This window comes from Anastrepha ludens, chromosome 6 (assembly GCF_028408465.1).
Source record: "Anastrepha ludens isolate Willacy chromosome 6, idAnaLude1.1, whole genome shotgun sequence".
NCBI lineage: Eukaryota > Metazoa > Arthropoda > Insecta > Diptera > Tephritidae > Anastrepha > Anastrepha ludens.
The window spans coordinates 105,241,478-105,260,854 of NC_071502.1; the positions used below are offsets into that span (position 1 = coordinate 105,241,478).

A 19,377-nucleotide genomic window follows, 5' to 3' on the forward strand; every position below is an offset into this window, starting at 1 on the left:
TTCCAAAAAAAAAAAGAATAATAATAATAATTATTATTATTATAATAGAGAAAATGCGTATACATAAAATGAGAAAATTAAATACACACATACATATATCTCAAATAGGTATATTATGGAAAACAAATACTACTATACAATTTTTAATTTAAAAACTTTGAATAACAACAAAAGCGAAAAGAGAAATTATTTGATATGCATAAAAATGTGCGTCTGCTTTTTTCAACTGTAATAGTTATTGTATAAAAAAAATATAATATTAACTATTTCACCTTCACATACATATGTACAATTATGTGTAAAACGAGAATAAAAACAAAAATACTCAAACTACTCTAAATTGCAAAAATAAACGGTGACAGCTGGTATCTTTCTCTACTTTTATATAAATTACACACTTACCATACACACATACATATTTACGTATGTTGACTATTTATACAGAAAATAATTCACTTAAAAACTAATTGTAAATAATTCCAAACACACAATTTATGGTAAAGCAAGTTTAAAAAATTGCATTGGAATATTTAAAAATTTCTTCTAATTCGTTAGACTTTTTTAACGCCGGAATCTCCACTGCTTTAATGGCATCTCGCCTGGAAAAATAAACTTCTACGTGCCTTTTTTGAAAAATTTTACATATCTATCGAACGTACTTCTACTTATATGTGTATGTAAATTACAAAAAAAAAAACATCGTATACAAAATACAGCACAATTGAAACACCTTTAAACTTTAGTGTTTTAGGCTATTCGAATTAATTTTTAATTATATGTAAAGTGCATAGAAGCGCTCGACTCAAGCTTAAATTATTTTTAAACAACGAGTTGAAATTAGTCACGATTAGTGTTAGACAACATTTAGAAAATCATAAAATATTTCATAATTTAGTTTTATACAAAAAATTATAAATGCAAAGTGGGATTTATAAAAAAAAAACAAAAAACAATACACAATAATATTGAATAATTTAACTAATAAAATATAATGACAGTATGAATATAATAAAAAATGTGCGTTGATTTGATTGTAGGGCATTTTTAGTTTAAGGGAACCCGCTGGTCTAGAAATTTCAAAAAATCGGCTTTTCGTTTTTTCAATATCTCGAAAGTAAAGTATCTTAAGAATATACTGTCAAATTTTCATGCGTAAATTCTCAATATTATATTGGGTTAGCAACTAAGTATATTAATTGCGGATTTCACTCATAGATGGCTTCGGTTGAATTTTTAGGTTTGCAGACGTAGTACAAATGTAAAACACATTTTGTTATTTGATAGTTTTTTGATCAGTTGCATAGTTTTTTCGTTTGGCGTTCGTTGAAAAATGGAAAATCAAAAATCGTCATATTTTGATTTTTTTTGCAAAGGAAAAACCGCTTCGTAAGCTCATAAAAAGTTATGTGCTGTTTATGGTGACGAAGCCTTAAAAGAACGGCAGTGTCAAAATTGGTTTGCCAAATTTCGTTCTGTTGATTTTTCACTCAAAGATGAGAAACACTCTGGTCGTCCAGTTGAAGTTGATGACGCCCTAATCAAAGCAATAATCGATTCAGATCGTCACACTACAAGACGTGGATTGCTGAGAAGCTTCATGTATCACATACATGCATTGAAAATCACTTAACACAACTTGGCTATGTTCAAAAACTCGACACATGGGTTCCTCACGAACTGAAAGAAACGCATTTAACGCAACGCTGCGATTTGCTAAAGAACCGTAATGAAAATGAAACATTTTTAAAACGACTGATACGAGTAACTGACGATAAAAAATGGGTTGTTTACAACAATATGAAGCGGAAAAGATCTTGTAGCAGGCCAGATGAACCAACTCAAACAACATAAAAATCTGATATTCATCAAAAGCAGGTTTTGTTATCGGTTTGGTGGTATTACAAAGGAATTGTCTACTTTGAACTCTTACCACCCAACCGAAGGATGTGATGTCTACATTGAACAACTAATTGACAAATCGAAAAAGTATTGTATTCCATCATGACAATGCAAGGCCACACACATCTTTGGCCACTCGGCAACAATTATTGGAGCTTGGTTGGGATGTTTTGTCCCATCCACCATATAGTCCTGACCTTCCACTATCTGATTACTTTTTTTGATTCTTTACAAAACTTCTTAAATGGTAAAAGTTTCAGCAATGATGACGATGCCAAATCGTACCCGATTAAGTTTCTTTTCTAATAAAAACCAGAAGCTTTATGAACGTGGGCTTATAATGCTGCCTGAAAGATGACAAAAGGTCATTGATCAAAGTGGGCAATACATTACAGAATGTTTAGTTCCAGGAAAAAATTGGAAAAACTTTAACTTTTTTCGGTCTGGTGTTGTTAAAAAAAACAAGACAACTACTCAACTGAATCGTCTGAAATTTTAATATAATATGTTGTTCACAACATCAATGGCTTGCGTCCGTACTAGAACCATATTATTATTTCAATTATTTCGTTTTTTTTTTTTTATTAAAAAACTGAAAAAGCCCGATTTTTAAAGTGTCAAATTCAAAACCGCGCTATTTTGTCAATTTTTTTTTTAATTCTAGTACGAGACATAGCTGGAGTCACACTGATTAATAATGTTTTTGGTTTTCGTGTTTCCGATAAATAGAAGAGCCAAAATGGACAACACCGTCCAGGTAAAATTTTAGGGAGGGTAAACTTCAACGACATTTTTAAAATTATTAAAATTAAAAAAAAAAAAATGTTTTCTATTTTGTATGTAAAAGAAGTTAAATAAAAAACCTAAAAAATTTAAATATCGTTTTTCATTTTTTTGTTGTAAAAAAATTCCTGAAAATACCCTAAATTTGCGAGCTCTAGACCACAAGGACCCCTTAAATTCTCATTTTACTTCACAGTAGCCAGTGTAAAATTTAAATTTAGTGAATTAATTATTTGTAATCAATACATAATTTTAATTTAATTGAACTTTATTTAAATTAATATAATATACATCATTTACTTTACTTGATTTTAATGATTTATAATTTTATTTTATTTGATTTTTTATGTTTTGCTTTAGTTTTTTATTTAAATTTATTTTTTATTTAATCTAGGTTTTTATTTAATTTTTTCTTTTTTTTTTGCATTATTTTGTTTATTTAATTTTATTCCAAGAATTTTATTCCAACGAGAGGTAGTTTTTTAGTCTCCGGACATACCATCGCTGCGACGCAGCTTTAAGGAGGGGCCTCGATTTTTTTACTGCAATCGATAGATATATTAGAGGAGAATATGCCCCCAAATTTTATAGCGAAATTCAAAGTGATTTCGGAGTTACAGGCCTGTGTACCGTCCCTCGTCAGGCGAGCTCGTTTTCTTCTTCTCCTTCTGAAAACTTTGAAACACGTTTTCTTAAAACCATGTTTTTGAAAATGGCGTGTAAGATTAAAAAAAAACGACGAAAGTTATCGTTTCAAATCGATAATCTATATAAAGATAATTAAAATGCGCAACTAATTAACTAACAAAATACAATAAGAAATTTGAAAAAAAATTGCGGAAAAAATTATTTTTTTTTTTCAAAAATTAATTGTGTGTTCATTTTTTCATATTTTTGTACAAGAGTAGTCTATTATATGTGTTTCAGATGAAAACTACGACCGCAATCTTACACGCCGTTTTACTAGCGCGCAACGAGAAGCTGTGCGAGATCCCTCATATGTCCGCCATTTTGTTTTTTTTATTTATATTAAAAAATTGTTTATTATTCTTCAATCAGGCCTTCAAATAAATGCAAAAGATTATTCCTGTGTGTCGCTTTTTCGCCTCGAAAAAAAATTGAGAAAAAACACTTTTTTTTTAAGCCACTGACCAGATGCATTAGGCATTTAATTTATTTGTTTTTGCTCTAGTTTTTTATTCAATCAACTTAATTAAGTGAATTAAATTTTAAACATTTTTATTTCATTTAATTTTATATCATACTTTAATCTTACTTTGTTTATTTATTTTATTTTTATACTATTTTAAATGATATTTGTTCACTTTGAGTTTCTTAAATTCATTTTTTATTTTTATTTATTTCAATTTAATAATTTTATTTTATAACTTAATTTTATAATTAAATTACAATTTTTTTATTCTTTTTTGCTTTATTTTAATTAATTTACTTTTTTTCTCTAATTGAGTTAATTTTTTTTCATATACAGACGTACATTTTATTTTATTTTACTTTACTTTCGCTTATAAAGGGTGGTTAAGTTTCAAGGGCTGGTGTTGATTTTGAATAAAATACAATTTTTTTAAGAAGTTATTATCATTTCTCTTTATTATGGTAATATTGGTATAGTTGAATTACGTATGCCACGGCCTCGGCGGCACACCTCCATCCGATGGTCCAAATTTTCGATGACGCTGAGGCATAATTTAGGTTCTACGCCGTTAATGTACCGAATTATCTTATCCTTTAGCTCTTGAATTGTTGCTGGCTTATCAACGTACACCTTTTCTTTCAAATAACCTCAAAGAAGTCCAACGGTGTCGTTGACGTTTAGGTGTGGTTCACATTCAACATCGGCCCTTGAAATTTAACCACCCTTTACTATATCAGTTCAGTTAATTTTATTATAATATAATTTACTAAATTTTACTAATTTATAGTTTTATTTTATTTTAATAGCTTTATTTAATTTCATTTAATTTAATTTTGTTTTGATAATCTTAACTTTTTATTTGTTTTATTCTATTTTTGCTTAATTTTTTATTTAATTTAATAAACAAAATACAAATATAATATTATTCTCTTCTATTATATTTTAATTCACTTGTTCATTTGATTTTTTATATCATTTATTTTTTTTTTATTTTATATCTGATAATCTACATTTTTTTAATTTTATTTTATTCAATTTTTTTACAATATTTTGTAAAATATCTAATTTTATATTATATGCATACCGACTTCAACTTTATTTTATTATAATTTATTCCACTTTATTCATTTAATTTTTTAATTTTATTTTGATAATCTAAATTTTTAAATTTGTTTTACTTCGTTTTAATTTTCTTTTACTTTTTTTTATTTATTTGTTTTATTTTTCTTTAGTTTAATTATATTTCATTTTCCTTTATTTTGCTACTACTTCAGTTCAGTTCAGTTTATTATATTGTAATTTACTTTATTTTACTCATTTCATTTTTTATTTTATTTAATTTTGATGACCTTAACATTTTTATTTATTTTATTATATTTCGTTTTATTCTATTATTTGCTTTATTTTTTTATTTAATTTAACTGAGAAATTTCATTTAATTTTTTTATTTTATTTGGATAATCTAAATTTTTTATTTATTCTATTTCATTTTAATTTTATTTTACTTCATTTTAATCTTTAGTTTGTTTTTGTTAGTTTTTTATTTTATTTTGATAATCTTATTTTTTTATTTCACTTAAGTTTAATTTTACTTACTTTTACTTTACAAAAAGATTCCATTGCTGCATTTTTTATTTCATTTTTTTCTAATTTAGTTATACCGGAAACACATCTCATTTTATTTTATTTTATTTTGGTAATCTGAATTTCTTTCATTTATTTTTTTTTCTCATTTTATTTCCTCATTTTAATTTATTTTCTTTTTTAATTTTATTTTAATAAATTTATTCTATTGACCCGTTAATTTAAATGTTTTTATAAATATTTATATTTTTTATTTATTTTTTCTTTTTTATTTTACTTCGACATATGCTATTATATCTTACTCCATTTTATTCGTTTAATTTTTCTATTTTATATTATGCCGTAATCTTAAAAAATAAAATATTATGATCATGACCGGTGTTGCTGCTCTCTTAACTTCCTTTAAAGCCCTAATTTTAGTAAATCTGACTGAAAGTAGCTGAATGTTTTTAAAGCTTGAAATAATAATTAGAGAATTTTGTTTGGTTTAGTTTGTGTTTAAAGTGCTCTTCCCCAAGTTTTTTTAAGAGGCAAAATAATGTGTGAAGTTGTAAAAATTCAATGAAGTACTTTGGCTTTGAAAATTGTAGCCAAGCGACAACGCCGATTCTGAGGGCTGAGGTGAATTTTATTTGCTGCTTTACCTCTGGGGAATAAAAGCCGGCTTCGCCTTTGTCATTTTCCTTAGCTATATCTACCTTCTCTATTGAATTAATTCAAATTAGTACTACATATTCATATCTTTTAAATAATAATTTCAATTATTTTACTAATACAATTTTTTTGGTCGCATTTGGTCAAGCAACCATTTCGCTAAAACCCACAGTGGCCAAACGTCATGCATCGATAAGGTTTGCAATATCTTCTGTATCCCAGTAGCAATGCCTACCTCATTCATAATTTAATTCATTCGAATCAGGCTCTAGAGTTAGTATTATTTATTTATTTATTTATTTACTTATTTATTTATTTAAGTCTATGAATTACAATCCTTACAGACTATGATACAAAAGTTGCTTAGATTAAGCTACAAATATATTATATGTATTTAAAAACTATACTAGCTACTAACTAACTATAATATAGAATTCAAAAGATTTAAAAATGCTGTTCTTGAAAGCGAGAAATCAAGAAGAACATCATTATGAACGGCATTTAATTCCCGTAAAGCACGAGAAATGGGAGCATTACTGGCATACGTAGTTTTAAAGTTTCCCTCATAATAAGGATAGAAGTTCCTAAGAGATCGCTGGGGAACATTAATTCGAATCCTTTCCAATAAGTAGGGACAATCAATTACTCCAGTAATAATATTATGAGTAAAAGACAGACACAGTATAGACCTACGAATCTCTAACGACTTGAGACTTATAAGCATGAGACGAGCAGAATATGATGGCATGGGATCAATAAAATTCAGGGACCGTCGGTATATTCGGCATATTTGAGAAATATTTTCTGCACACGTTCGATTCTATTAATAGCTTGCTGACTACAAGGTATCCAAATAAAAGCAGCATATTCTAAATGGGATCTAACAAAAGATTAGAGTGAAGATCTAAAGGAAAAGGCGCGACGGTGGTTCAACCCCCGTATTTTTCGTGGGTCTTTTATTTTTTTGAAGTCTTAGTAAATGAAATTTGTTATTATAATTTATCATAGTTGAACATCTTTTACGTTAACCCTGGGATTTAATTATTATCTTTTTTTATTATGTTCACCATATGGGTTAAACTCGAAATACTCACCATAATATTATATTATGAGTGTATTCATCAATGAACTGGATGCTTCATTTTATCTCTTACTAATCAGGTGAGTATTTATTATAATTAAAGTTTAGCAAAAATGTTGTACTTTGATACTTTTTGTTCTGAGTTACCAAATCCGCTTGAGCCACATGAAAAGCTACAAATTTTCTTGAATTGGTTTGCTTTTTCAATTAAAGGAAGAAAAATATTTTTGAAATGCTACCAGCGCAGCTTATTCGCAATTCTCTAATTTCAAAATCCACCAAAATGTCCATATTTGTTTTTCAACATCTATTTTACTTGAAAAAATAAATGAAAACAATATTTAATTAATTATTATAAAAAAATAGTCAAAAAAGCAAAAATAATTGATTGCCGAAACCAGGGATCGAACCAGGGACCTTTAGATCTTCAGTCTAACGCTCTCCCAACTGAGCTATTTCGGCGGATAATATTTAAGCGGCAGAGAATATTTTTCTCACCATTGAGCAAAAGAACTTATCAAACACGAAAGTCATACTATTTATATTATACATATGTGTTTGGATGTATGCGCTCTACAAGGCAAAGAATACGGAAGGGTGCGCATATCGGTTGTCAGTGGATTAGACAGAAACATTTAGAAGACTGTCATTATTATAGATTTTGGTTTACAATTTTTACAAATAACTTTTTTCTTTCTGTTCTCTTTCTTCTTTCCAATAACCTAACCTCGTAACTTTTTTTGTTATACCAAAGTTTGAAACTCTCTTCTTATGACGATTTCGTTTCTCCCAAAAAATGTGCCTTTTTATCGGCCTCCACTTTTTTCGTGTGCGATGCTAAAATAGGTGCAAATCGGCCAGAAAATTTTGTGCTCGATTCTAAAAATGTCATACTCACAAAGGCAAAAGGGGAAAATTTTCTTTCTCTCTTGTGAAGCTTTGTCAGGAGGGTTGGTTGGCCTGAAAATCAGCTGATTACTTAAAACGTTAATATTAAGAAATACCTGAGCCAAACAAAGACAGATACCCGCAGTGATTTGCGCGATTTTCTGAGTAGACAAAAAACATGCCTTTTTACCGGGTTAAGTGCAACATTCAACAATTTGTGCACCTTGGAAGGGCAACATTTCTTCGTAGAACCGAAGTCATTTCATTTACATTCACGTCGCGGCAAAATTACGCTCATTTTTTTACTTTACACAATCTTGCATTTTATCATTCTTGCGGCATTAGAATTCCATCAGCTTTTATGAACTCGCCTTGACTATATTCAAACAGGCACCTAATTGGCAATTAAAACATTTCAGCAATTTAAGAATTAATAGTAACACAATTCGCCGTACAAAAATTTAAATTTTTAATTGTCAATTAATACCGAGGCGCATTCATTAAAGGTGGTAGCACTAGACCAGAAACAATATTTTGTACGTTTTATTGTCAAAGCAAAGTATTGGCAAAATAGAAAACAAAGAATGAATTCACCTTGTTTGACTCTGGGCTGACAGCCACATGGACACGGCGAAGGAAAAAACACAAATCCTGATTTGCGTGGTATCGGCAATTGATTGATTCGCCTTGATTAATAATTGGCAATAAATAAATTTTTGTCGGATTCTCTAAGCAGCTTTGTAAAGTCTGTTATTAAATTCAAATGGAGGAATAAGAAAACTATGTATTTTCAATGAAAAAGTGTTCTAATAAATAATTTCTTTTAAAAATTATATTCATTATAGCGGCAAAACACAAAAGCAAGAGACTGAGATGAAGACACAATTGACCTTCCGAAAAAAGAAAAAAAAAAACAGATTTCCTCTTCTATAGTAAAAGAAATATTATTGATTGGAACAACATTTATTTTAATTTCATTTACCAGCTTCCACAACGACTTTAGAGTAGTATTTTATTCTAATGCTGCAAGGAGCAATAGCTGCTGCCACCTTGAACATTGAATAATTAGCAAATTATCCTTCTTTTCCACTGAACAAAGCCAGACTGCAATCAAAACTCTATTGTATTGAGTGTGAACTTGTTTTATGTTGTGCTCGATTTTCCTCATACCAAATTTTTCTCAGCAAAAAAAAAAAAAAAAAAAAAAAAAAAAAATTCTTTCAGCTGTCAAACCCTACTCATTTGACGCATTCTAAAGCATTCCCACTACAGTCGGTTCTACGTTGCCCGAATAACTCGGATTAAGGGACTATATACAGTTAGAAGAATAAAAAAAGCAAAATTTCCAGAATTTTTTCTGAGAAAACTTTTAAATTTATTGATCTAAAAATGTCTACACATATTATGCCATCTTTTAACAGTATTTTAATACTTAAAACTCAAAAAAGACGTTTTGCGGTGACCACCATATCTCTGAACTGGATCCTCTGAAATTAAAAATCCAAACAAAATTCGTTAAAGTTAAAATGGCGGTTTCTCAAAAAACAAAAGATCTAGATTTGACCAAAATTTCGGCTTTAAATTGTTTATAAAAAAATATTTATATTTATTGGTAAGAAAAAATATTCGATTAATTACTGAAAAATATATTTAAGAAGCTCGTGTTATAATTTGAGACTAGCCGTTTTCGAGTAATGTTGGTCACCGACTTTGAAAACACCATTTTGAGAAAACGCGTTTAAAGTTTGAAAGCACCTTGAAACGGAACGACATTCAATTTTCTGTGTGTATTCATAAATATATGTATGTACATATATTAAGAAAAATCAAATAAAAAGATTTTTTGAAAATTTTAACTGTATATAACCCCTTAATATGAGGCCAACGACTGTCACCACAGCAGCATTCCCCAAATATGTAAGGGGAATTTTTATGCTGCAGCAATAACAAGAACCCAATTTGAAGCTTAATTGTCTCACCCAATTGGTCTGCTTCAGCATTTGTATGTATGCAGTCGAAAAGCCTTAGCTTGCGCGCAGTCATACTAACAAATCTGATCTACGATACTCACAACCTGACATGTGCCATAATAAATATTACCAAAAGCCTCTTCGATGTCAAAAAATACTCGCAATGCATATTTTTTAAACAATATGAGCATTATATAATATTTCATGCCGTACTGTTTTCATGATGGACTTTACTCTCCTATGTAGGATGCGTGTGTGTCAAGTTGTTGCCAGTTAGCTTATTTGAAATTGATTCTCTCACCGTTCCATTATTTTTTATTGAAAACAAAATTAAATGCTGTCAAAATTCAAATGTGTATTTCTTTGAATAATAAAATTGGTAGAAAAAGGTTTGTTTAAGGAATCACATGTTTTATGGTGAGTTTTGCTCTTTCCTACTTAACATGGATAATATATTTTCATAATAAATAACACATTTGGTAAACATATATTATCTGCCGAAATAGCTCAGTTGGGAGAGCGTTAGACTGAAGATCTAAAGGTCCCTGGTTCGATCCCTGGTTTCGGCAGTCGAAATTTTTTTCTTTTTTTTATTGTTGCTAATCAGTTATTTGTTAAATAATTTATTATTGCACAAATGTTTAAAAAAAAAAATATTCTTTCAATAAGCATAACGAGAGAACTGCCTCGAAGTCTCTATCCGTCATGAGTTTCGAAAACTGTAAACAGTACGGGATTTGTTTCTATAGAAGAAAACATAGAGTTGACTCCTCGCAATGACTCCATTTCACTGGTAACTGCAGTTTTTAGTTATCAAGTAATAAAATAAAGATAATCTTCAAAAACTATTAGAGGAATTGGTTAAAGCGAAAACGAGAAAATATAAATAATAAAATAGTGCAACAAACTATAAGGAAAAATAAAATAAAATATAATATATATATATAATTGGCGCGTACACCCTTTTTGGGTATTTGGCCGAGCTCCTCCTCCTATTTGTGGTGGAGGTCTTGATGTTGTTCCTAAAAAAGGTTAAATTAAATAAAATTAAGTAAACAAAAATTAATCAAAAGAGAAGAAAATAAATCCCAAGAGAAATAAAAAAAAATAATATAAGAAAAAAAAAAAATCAAAAAATCATCAAATAAAAAAACAGATAAAATAAAACTTAAGTAACAAAAATGAATAAATAAATAAAAATAAAATAAAAGAGAACAAATCAAAAGCTAAATAAAATAAGATAAAAATAAAATAGATAAACAAAAAAAACTTAAAGAAAACAAAACAAAAACGAAATAAAATAAAGTAAGATAAAAATAAAAAGTAGATAAAATAAAATAAAATTACGTAAAAAAATAAAAATTAAATAAAAGATAATAAATAAAGCACAAGAGAAATAAATAAAAAAAGACAAAAAATAGATAAAATTACATCAAATTGTGTAAAAATAAATAAATAAACAAAAATAAAATAAAAGAAAACAATTCAAAAACGAAGTAAAATAAAGTAAAATAAATTTAAAATTAAGTATATACAAATAAAATTAAAGAAAACATAGCCAAAATGAAATAAAATAAAGAAGATAAAAGAAAAAACGTAAATAAAATAAATGAAATATAATATAAATAAAAAATAATAAATAATAATAGAAAAAAGCAAAACTAAAACGAAAAAAAAATTAAATAAAATAAAAATAAAAAGTAAATAAAAAAAATTGAATTATATCAAATAAAAAATACATAAAAATTAAAAGCAAAAACGAAATAGATAAAATAAAATTAAATTACGTTGAAAAAAATAAAACAAAAATAAAATAAATATGAAATAAAAATGCAAATAAAATAAAAGTAAAGAAAAGGAAAGAGAGTCAAATAGAATAAATAAAACTATAAAAAAATAAACCAAAATATTATTATTTAAAAAAAATATATATAAAAAAAGTAAAATAAAATAAAACAAATCTAAAACGAAAAAAATAAGATCAAAATAAAAAGTAGATAAATAAAATTAACTTAAGTAAATGTAAAAGTAATAAAAAATGAATAATGAGCAAAACGAAATAAAACTGAATAAGATGAAAATAAAAAAATAGATAAAATTAAATTAAATTGGGAGGAAAAAATTAATAAATAAAAATAAAAGAAAACGAAGTAACTAAAATAAAATAATTAAATATGAAGTAAAAATGCAAATAAAATAAAATTAAAGAAAAGGTACGGAAGTCAAATAGAATAAATAAAATTATAAAAAAATAAACTAAAATATTATTAAAAAAAATGGTATACAGTGAAATTCCCCATTACGGACAGTCCTTATAACCGGACAGCTCCAATAACCGGACAAATTTTGGGCACACAGGTTTTTCATTCATTTTTTCATACAAATATCATCCTAATAAACGGACACTCTAATAACCGGACGCGGACAAGGTATTTCAAACCATTTTCATAAAAAAGTTTCTCATAAACGGACAAAATTCAAAAATATCACAAGCAAGCTTTGTTGTTCATTATAAAAATGAAACAGGTGATTCCCCTTTTAACATGTATACACTCATTCAAGTCCTGTGTTTTAAATTAAGAGTAGTTTTCCATTCAGTTTGTTAAGTCAGTTGCATGCGAATGGTTGCGTTCAAAGGTTTTCTCCAAATGGATCAAAATGTTTTCACTGAGGACAACAATATAGAAGTTCAATTTGACCAACAAGATGATACTATGGACATAAGTGATTCAGAAGATGAATTTTCAGAAGAAATAAGTGAGCCTATAACATCATAGGATGAGGCTTTAAAACTTGTTGCGGGCTTGAAACAATATGCAAAAAATGACTATGTAGCTTTTCAGCACATTAAAAATATCGAGAGTCACTTTGAAAATGAACATTTTAAATTAAAGCAATCAAGCATTACCTAATTTTTTCAATCAAACTAGTATTGAAATGTAAAGACTTGTACAATGTATTGTACTTAATCGCTATATGTACATACATATATGTATTTATGTATATGTAATACCAAAGTATGCAAATATTCTTTACTTCCAAAAATTTCTTAAATAAACTAGGTACAATACAATTCATATGTGTGGTATATATTTTGTGACTTCATCCCTTATAAGCGGACATCTCCCATAGCCGGACAAAAACACTGCGACGGTGAGTGTCCGGTTATAAGGAATTTCACTGTATTACTTTTTCATTATTTTTTTCATTTAATCAAGAAAAATCACCGTTTTTATAGGAGAGAGAGAGAGCAAAAATACTCGTATTTCTTTAAGATAAAACTTAGGTGCTAGCATTCTGCCAATAATAAATATAAAATTTTTTGCACAATTTAGCAATTTCATAAATTATTTTATTTTAAATTAGTCTTATTTCTTATTTTTGTTGTCAGTTGAACAGAATTTCCAGAGCGCGATTCAAATTAATGCTAATTTAATATTTTTGCTCCTATTCCAACTTACGTCAGATAATTTCTGACAAAATATAAAAAAAAAAAAAACCAGCTGATTTACCGAACCCACCTTTAAGAGATTCTGCTTAATTTATGGTAGAAAATTTCAAAAACCATTTTTTTGGACAAACAAGCAAGCTTACTGACCTTTTTCTTTATTTTATGATGTACATAGGATTTTTAAGACTAATCGATAATAATAATAAATGGGTTGGTGCGTGATTACCATTCGGAATTCAAAGAGAGAACGTCGTCGGTTCGAATCTCGGTGAAAGATCAAAAATTAAGAAAAAGTTTTTCTAATAGCGGTCGCCCCTCGGCAGGCAATGGCAAATCTCCGAGTGTATTTCTGCCATGGAAAAGCTCCTCATAAAAAAATATCTGCCGTTCGGAGTCGGCTTGAAACTGTAGGTCCCTCCATTTGTGGAACAACATCAAGACGCACACCACAACATCAAGACGCACCACCCAAAACGGGTGTACGCGCCAATTATATATAATATTAATATTAAATAATAATTTGTTTACTTACGCAATTCAAGTAAAAATACTTAACATGAAACGACCTTCACTTTCTCTGCAGCAAATTCTGATTTCTCATGCAGCAAATTAAAATCACTTGGATTTATTTTTTCGAACATTTATTGTACGAGTATATTTTTATTAGTTTACGCATATAAAATGTATTTGTATAAAAAATGCAGTTTCTTTAAAATTGTTTTTAAAATTTAGGCCATTTGCAGGCTATAGTTGATATTCTGCCTCTTCTACTCAATAATACCTAACCTAATTTATTATATGCTGTATGTAGTTGTGCTGTAATAATTTATGTGTACCAAAAACAAAAAAAAAGTACAAAAAAACCAACAACAAAAAAATCGAATAGTTAGTCTTTCATTAAAGTACTTGTTACGATTACAGACTTGCAGCTGAATTCAGACAAAATAAAATAAGTTCCAAATACGTCACTAATTTAATTACTTCAAAGCTTATTTTAATTTACTTATTGAAATATGTTTTGTTTTTATTAATTAATAATTCATAAATAGAAAAATATATAGTATTGCAATATTGTATTTTTTTATAAGCAACTCAAATCCGTTTACTTTCATGAACAAAAGCTTTTGCTGATCAAACTATATAATAAAAAAAAAAAAAAAATGTTTGTAGAAAAATACGTGACTAAACGCTAGATGCCTAAGATATGTGCAGAGTAGAGCAAAAAAGGACAAACTTTCATTTAAATAAACATAAACGCACATGCACGTAGGTATATGACTAAATTCAGTTAATAAAACTAGGCTTTAAAACAACAAAAAACACTTTACTATTACTCAACTAGTACCAAAAGTAAGGCTTTTGATAATACATAAAATTCAATTAAATCAAAAACCACTTGCAACTCAACTTTTAATACAAAACCTTGTTCGCTAAATATTATTACGAAAATCGCATACATTCAGGGTATATTATCTCTTGGGCTCAATGTAATTTCACAAATAAAAAACTAAAATCTATTACGCCCACGCACTGTTCTCCTCCCAACATTTCAGTCGTTCGCTGCTTGTCGCTTATAGTATACAATTCGAGTTGAGTTGAAATGGCGCGAGGTCCTTAGTTATCGCAAATTGTGCACCATCGCTTGCAATCTTGTACGCCAGCGCTGCCAAATTGCGTGCATCATCCCTTCCCGAATGCTCACGTCCTTCAAATACAAGCTTGACATGCGACAACGCATCGGCAAAATTGATGGGTCTGTATTTATACCATTGGCGAAAAATTGCACGCAAATCAATCCACTGATTGAAGTAAGACGGTTTCTTCAGCAACTTGCGCTTACATTCTTTCGCCAAACAAATACCGAAATCCCAGTCCGTCCAGGTGACAAAGGCACAATTGCCAATCAGTTTATCTTTGGACATTTTAGGCAGTTGTAGATTGCGTGCACGCAACTCCTTGCGTAACCACTCTTGAAACATCATAATTGCAGTTTGTAGTGGGACGCCATTGTCGACAGTTTGCTGTTGGATGCCAGTCAGTTCGGTGCAGTAAGCGCTCAATTTGGGCGATTCAATGGGCATAACGTATTTGTGAAATTCTGCTTCAATTTTACCCGTCTGCAGGTTGACCAACATGGCTGGGAATTCTGTGTGAGGTGAACAATCCAAATGTGGTTAGAAATCAAACTCGTAAATGTCTATAAATGCATATTCTTACCTATTATTTCAGACTCACGCCACTTAGGTGGCGCTTGGTTTTCCCAGCAAGTCGCCTCAAAGTCTATGCATATGACATATTTGTACGGCTGCATGGTTAAATGGGGCTTGCGTAGCTTTGTTAAGTAACTAGAAGTATTGGTTTTATCAGCGCCAGGTTCGCCTTCGACGTATATAGTCTCAAGTAGACCCAGTTGCCTGCAAGCAGAAATAGAAAAGTTGAAATGGCATTGGGTTACTTAGAATGAGCAGGGCGTCAAGCATTCAAATCTAAATGCAAGCGAATGCCAATATACTAAACTGCGCTCGCACAAACACACACACACACACGCAATGGACATTTGTAGAACTTTGACAATTTCTAACAAACAAAAAATCATCAAACAATCAATTATTTGCTTACATTTGTCTACTTCTTGCCATAGCACACCACCATCGGCTTCTGTCGAAGCACAAAACCATTTGTTTCCGCCAGCGCCTTGGACACTACCGCCGCCGCATCTACTTCACTCAGACTGTTGAAGGTCACAAATGCTTGTCCCTTCATGCGTCCTTGCTGCATGACTTTGACTTCTAAATGTTCAGCTGCTACATAGCGCGCATACAGCTGCTTTAAATCTTCCTCGCTCACATCTTTGGCCAGATTTTTTATATACAATTTATTACTAGGCGCGCCGACTTGATAATTCTTGTAAATAGGTAACTCCTGCAACTGCTCTGTAGTCAAACGCTCTGCCGTTAGATCAGTTGGGGGTACGAACGCCTCTACAGGCTTTTTGGACTTTTGCGGTTGCAGTCTCATTTCAATCTTGCTTCCTTTACCAGCCGTTTCTGGCATTTCAAATACGTTTTGCATTTCAGTGGGCTTATTACAGCTGCCGGCTGCTGTCTCCCCTTGTGTCGACTGCCTTTGTTGATGAAGTGTAGCTTGCAGTAGCAGGCGTGCTTTCTTCTTATACTGCTTTTCAAGTTCGTCAGTTGCCTTGCGCTTCTTTTGCACTTGTACTTTTACATCCGCTTTGTTTGTTATACGCTCATCCTCTTCGGCAGATTCTAACTCGGATTCACTTTCCTCTGCTTTGCCTGTTTCAGTAATTGCGATTTCTTCCACATGCCCTCCCATATCCTCGTTTCCATCTACTGTCTGCGTGCATGCATCACGCGGCCATCCTCTAGTCAAACGCACACCTGTTGGCTTAGCGCCGAAAGGTGGCTCCAGATTCATGCGATTCATTAGATGCAGCACTTGCGTGTAGAAACGCGTGTTGCTCATCAAGGCAATGCTAATGGCATCCAGTATGTCTGGTGTAATACGTGGATAAGCATACTTAAGGTATGGCGGTGGCGGCTGTTCGAAATTCAACTTAGCATTACATGCATACAACTTGGACACGTACTTGCCGATTTGTGGCGCGGCCGTCTCACCGGCTGTATGTAGATTAGTCTGCGTGGTTTTATTCACACTGACTGGCTTGGTAGTTTTCGTATTTGCAGCGGGCTTTTCATTTTTGCGAAAAAATGCTGCATTGAGCCGTTTGCCGGGTGTCACTTCGAGTTGCTGCAATTGCCTCAATACGGCTTGAGCGGTTGCTTCGTTGTCGTAGGTGAGCAGCATTCGTCGTCGGCCGAATGATTTAGTTTCTTTTGGCACAGTTGGTAGCAAATTTGTTATGTCGCTAATTGATTTCGGTATATTTTTTATTATAAGTGTAGAATCGAAATTATCCATATTTTAATTTTGCTTCACTACAAGTATGAAACGAAATAAAGGGGCGAACAAATTTAATGATAGAAGTGGACAATCAGCTGTGCGCCAGGGTTGCATTTGCATGTGCAGTTTGTGAATGAAAAGAGTGGCACCCGCTAGTTCAAAGAGAATTTATATTTGATGCAAGAGCTAAATCAGAGTATGGGAGGAATGAAATGAATGAGCGAGTATTAAGGCGAATTCATGTATTCGCATTAGTGAGTAAAATTATTTCAAATTTTGTAGCGGACGTTGGGCGAATTTAGATTAAAACAAATATAAAAAACAAATTGAATTATAATTAAAAATTTACAATAAAATAAGGTTAAGAAATAGAATAAGAATATTATAATAGAATCAGTGACAGAAAAAAAAATAATACTGAAAATCTTGGTCATTTTGGTAAAGTATTAATAAAATTAAGATAAAAAAAATGAATCAAACTACAATAATGAAGTAAACTAAAATATTGTAGTAATTTAACAAATGAATAAAAACATTAGACAAAAAAATAAATAAAACAAATTGGTATCAATTAAAAAAAAAATATAGAATAATAAATTTTAGTAATAATAAAATAAAAATCATAAAACTAAAAAAATAACCAGATATGAAAGGAAATTATCAAAACTTATACAGGAAATCGAGAAGCAAAATATAGCATAATAAATTAATATACATATATTAAAACAGAAAAAAAACAAAAAAAATTACTTTAAGCGCCACCCATTGGATAACCTACGACAGTCGCGTCTACATACGTTGCCGGAACGACCTGGATTTATATCTGGCCAGGAGCATTCCCCGTAATTGTATGGGGAATGTTTATGCTACAATAATAACATCGGAATTTGAGCAAGGATGATAGATATCAGGTTTGCTGTTGTTGCTGTTATAGCAGCATAAAGGGCTTGTTCGAGCTTCAATCACAAACGCAGTGTTGCATGATTTGTGAAAGTATCACGTTCGATCTAAAATTCTGGCAACATTATCAAAAGCATCACGTTCGAAGTGTCAAAAATTCGGCAAATGTTGTGCCCAAGTACAAATAAATCGGCATCAAAAATTGTTTGTTTGCCGAACATCAGAAAAGTATCAGTTGAGCAATTGCAACAGTGTTGCAAATTGTCATCAGTGCAGCAGTATTGCCGCTTTTATTACGTGCCAAACATTCCCCATACTTAGTACATACGAGGACTGCTGTTGAACTTTGGATTCTACGCCAAATTCTGTCACATTCGCTCAGAGCCGAATAACGGTCTGCTGGGTATCTCTAAAACTCTTTTCACCATGGTATTTCAACTAACAGCTTATTTGCCTTTGAAAGCTAAAAAGATCATCCCTTCGTTTATGATGAAATATTTTGAAAATGTTTCGCTTTTCGGTTGAATAAAGTTGGGAAAGATTATTATCGAATATCGACAATTATTTGTTATACGAGTACGTCGCCTATTTTAATTTGACGGTATTTTAGATGTAAAGGAGTCTTAAGGGGGAAGTCTACTGTGACAAGGGAAAAAACAGGCTTATTTTCCGGATTTTATTTGTAACAAAATATTGCTCGTACATAAAATCTATTTAAACTCTTATCTTTATTATATATTTAAGTTTTTGAAAAAAAAATGTTAAGTCAAAATATTCAAAATGGTCGCTGTGGCACTTCTGCAAGCGCAGGTCCGCTTTTCTTAGGTGCCTAAACGGTGTACATGAAATCTTACGTTTCGGTGATCTAAAACAAAAAAACAAAATATTGTTATCATATACATTGTGTAAAATAAGTACCCGGAATTTAAAAAAAAACACATTTTTTCATATTATTCATCATTATTTGTTGGATCGCCTTCAAAATAGGCTCCTTTTGAGCCGATACAAATATTCCAACGAACAACCCAGTCATCCGTGGCCTGCTGGTAGGCCGGCGCCGGGATGGCCTTCAGCTCCTTTAGCGAAT

At 30.4% G+C, this 19,377-nt stretch overlaps 1 protein-coding gene and 2 non-coding genes across 7 annotated transcripts in view; 1 reads left to right on the top strand and 2 right to left on the bottom strand.

Annotated features, from left to right (window-relative positions):
• Nucleotides 1–7,543: 7,543 nt before the first annotated feature.
• Nucleotides 7,544–7,616, bottom strand: Trnaf-gaa (transfer RNA phenylalanine (anticodon GAA)). The gene has a single exon. It is a non-coding gene; the product is annotated as a tRNA-Phe (tRNA).
• Nucleotides 7,617–10,508: 2,892 nt separating this feature from the next.
• On the top strand, nt 10,509–10,581 carry Trnaf-gaa (transfer RNA phenylalanine (anticodon GAA)). Its single transcript has one exon. It is a non-coding gene; the product is annotated as a tRNA-Phe (tRNA).
• Nucleotides 10,582–14,087: 3,506 nt separating this feature from the next.
• LOC128865679 (ERI1 exoribonuclease 2-like) overlaps nt 14,088–19,377 on the bottom strand; it is a 38,634-nt gene continuing 33,344 nt past the window's right edge. For 3 of the 5 annotated variants that reach the window (XM_054105941.1, XM_054105940.1, XM_054105939.1), the window contains 2 exons: nt 15,681–15,877; nt 14,088–15,609 (listed from right to left, as the gene is read on the bottom strand). In XM_054105941.1, coding sequence (XP_053961916.1) covers nt 15,035–15,609; nt 15,681–15,774 — 669 coding nt within the window. In that variant the 5' untranslated portion in view covers nt 15,775–15,877 and the 3' untranslated portion in view covers nt 14,088–15,034. Of the gene's footprint in view, nt 15,610–15,680; nt 15,878–16,082; nt 17,426–19,377 lie in introns of those variants that run through there. The other 2 variants (XM_054105937.1, XM_054105936.1) reach the window with 2 other exon arrangements.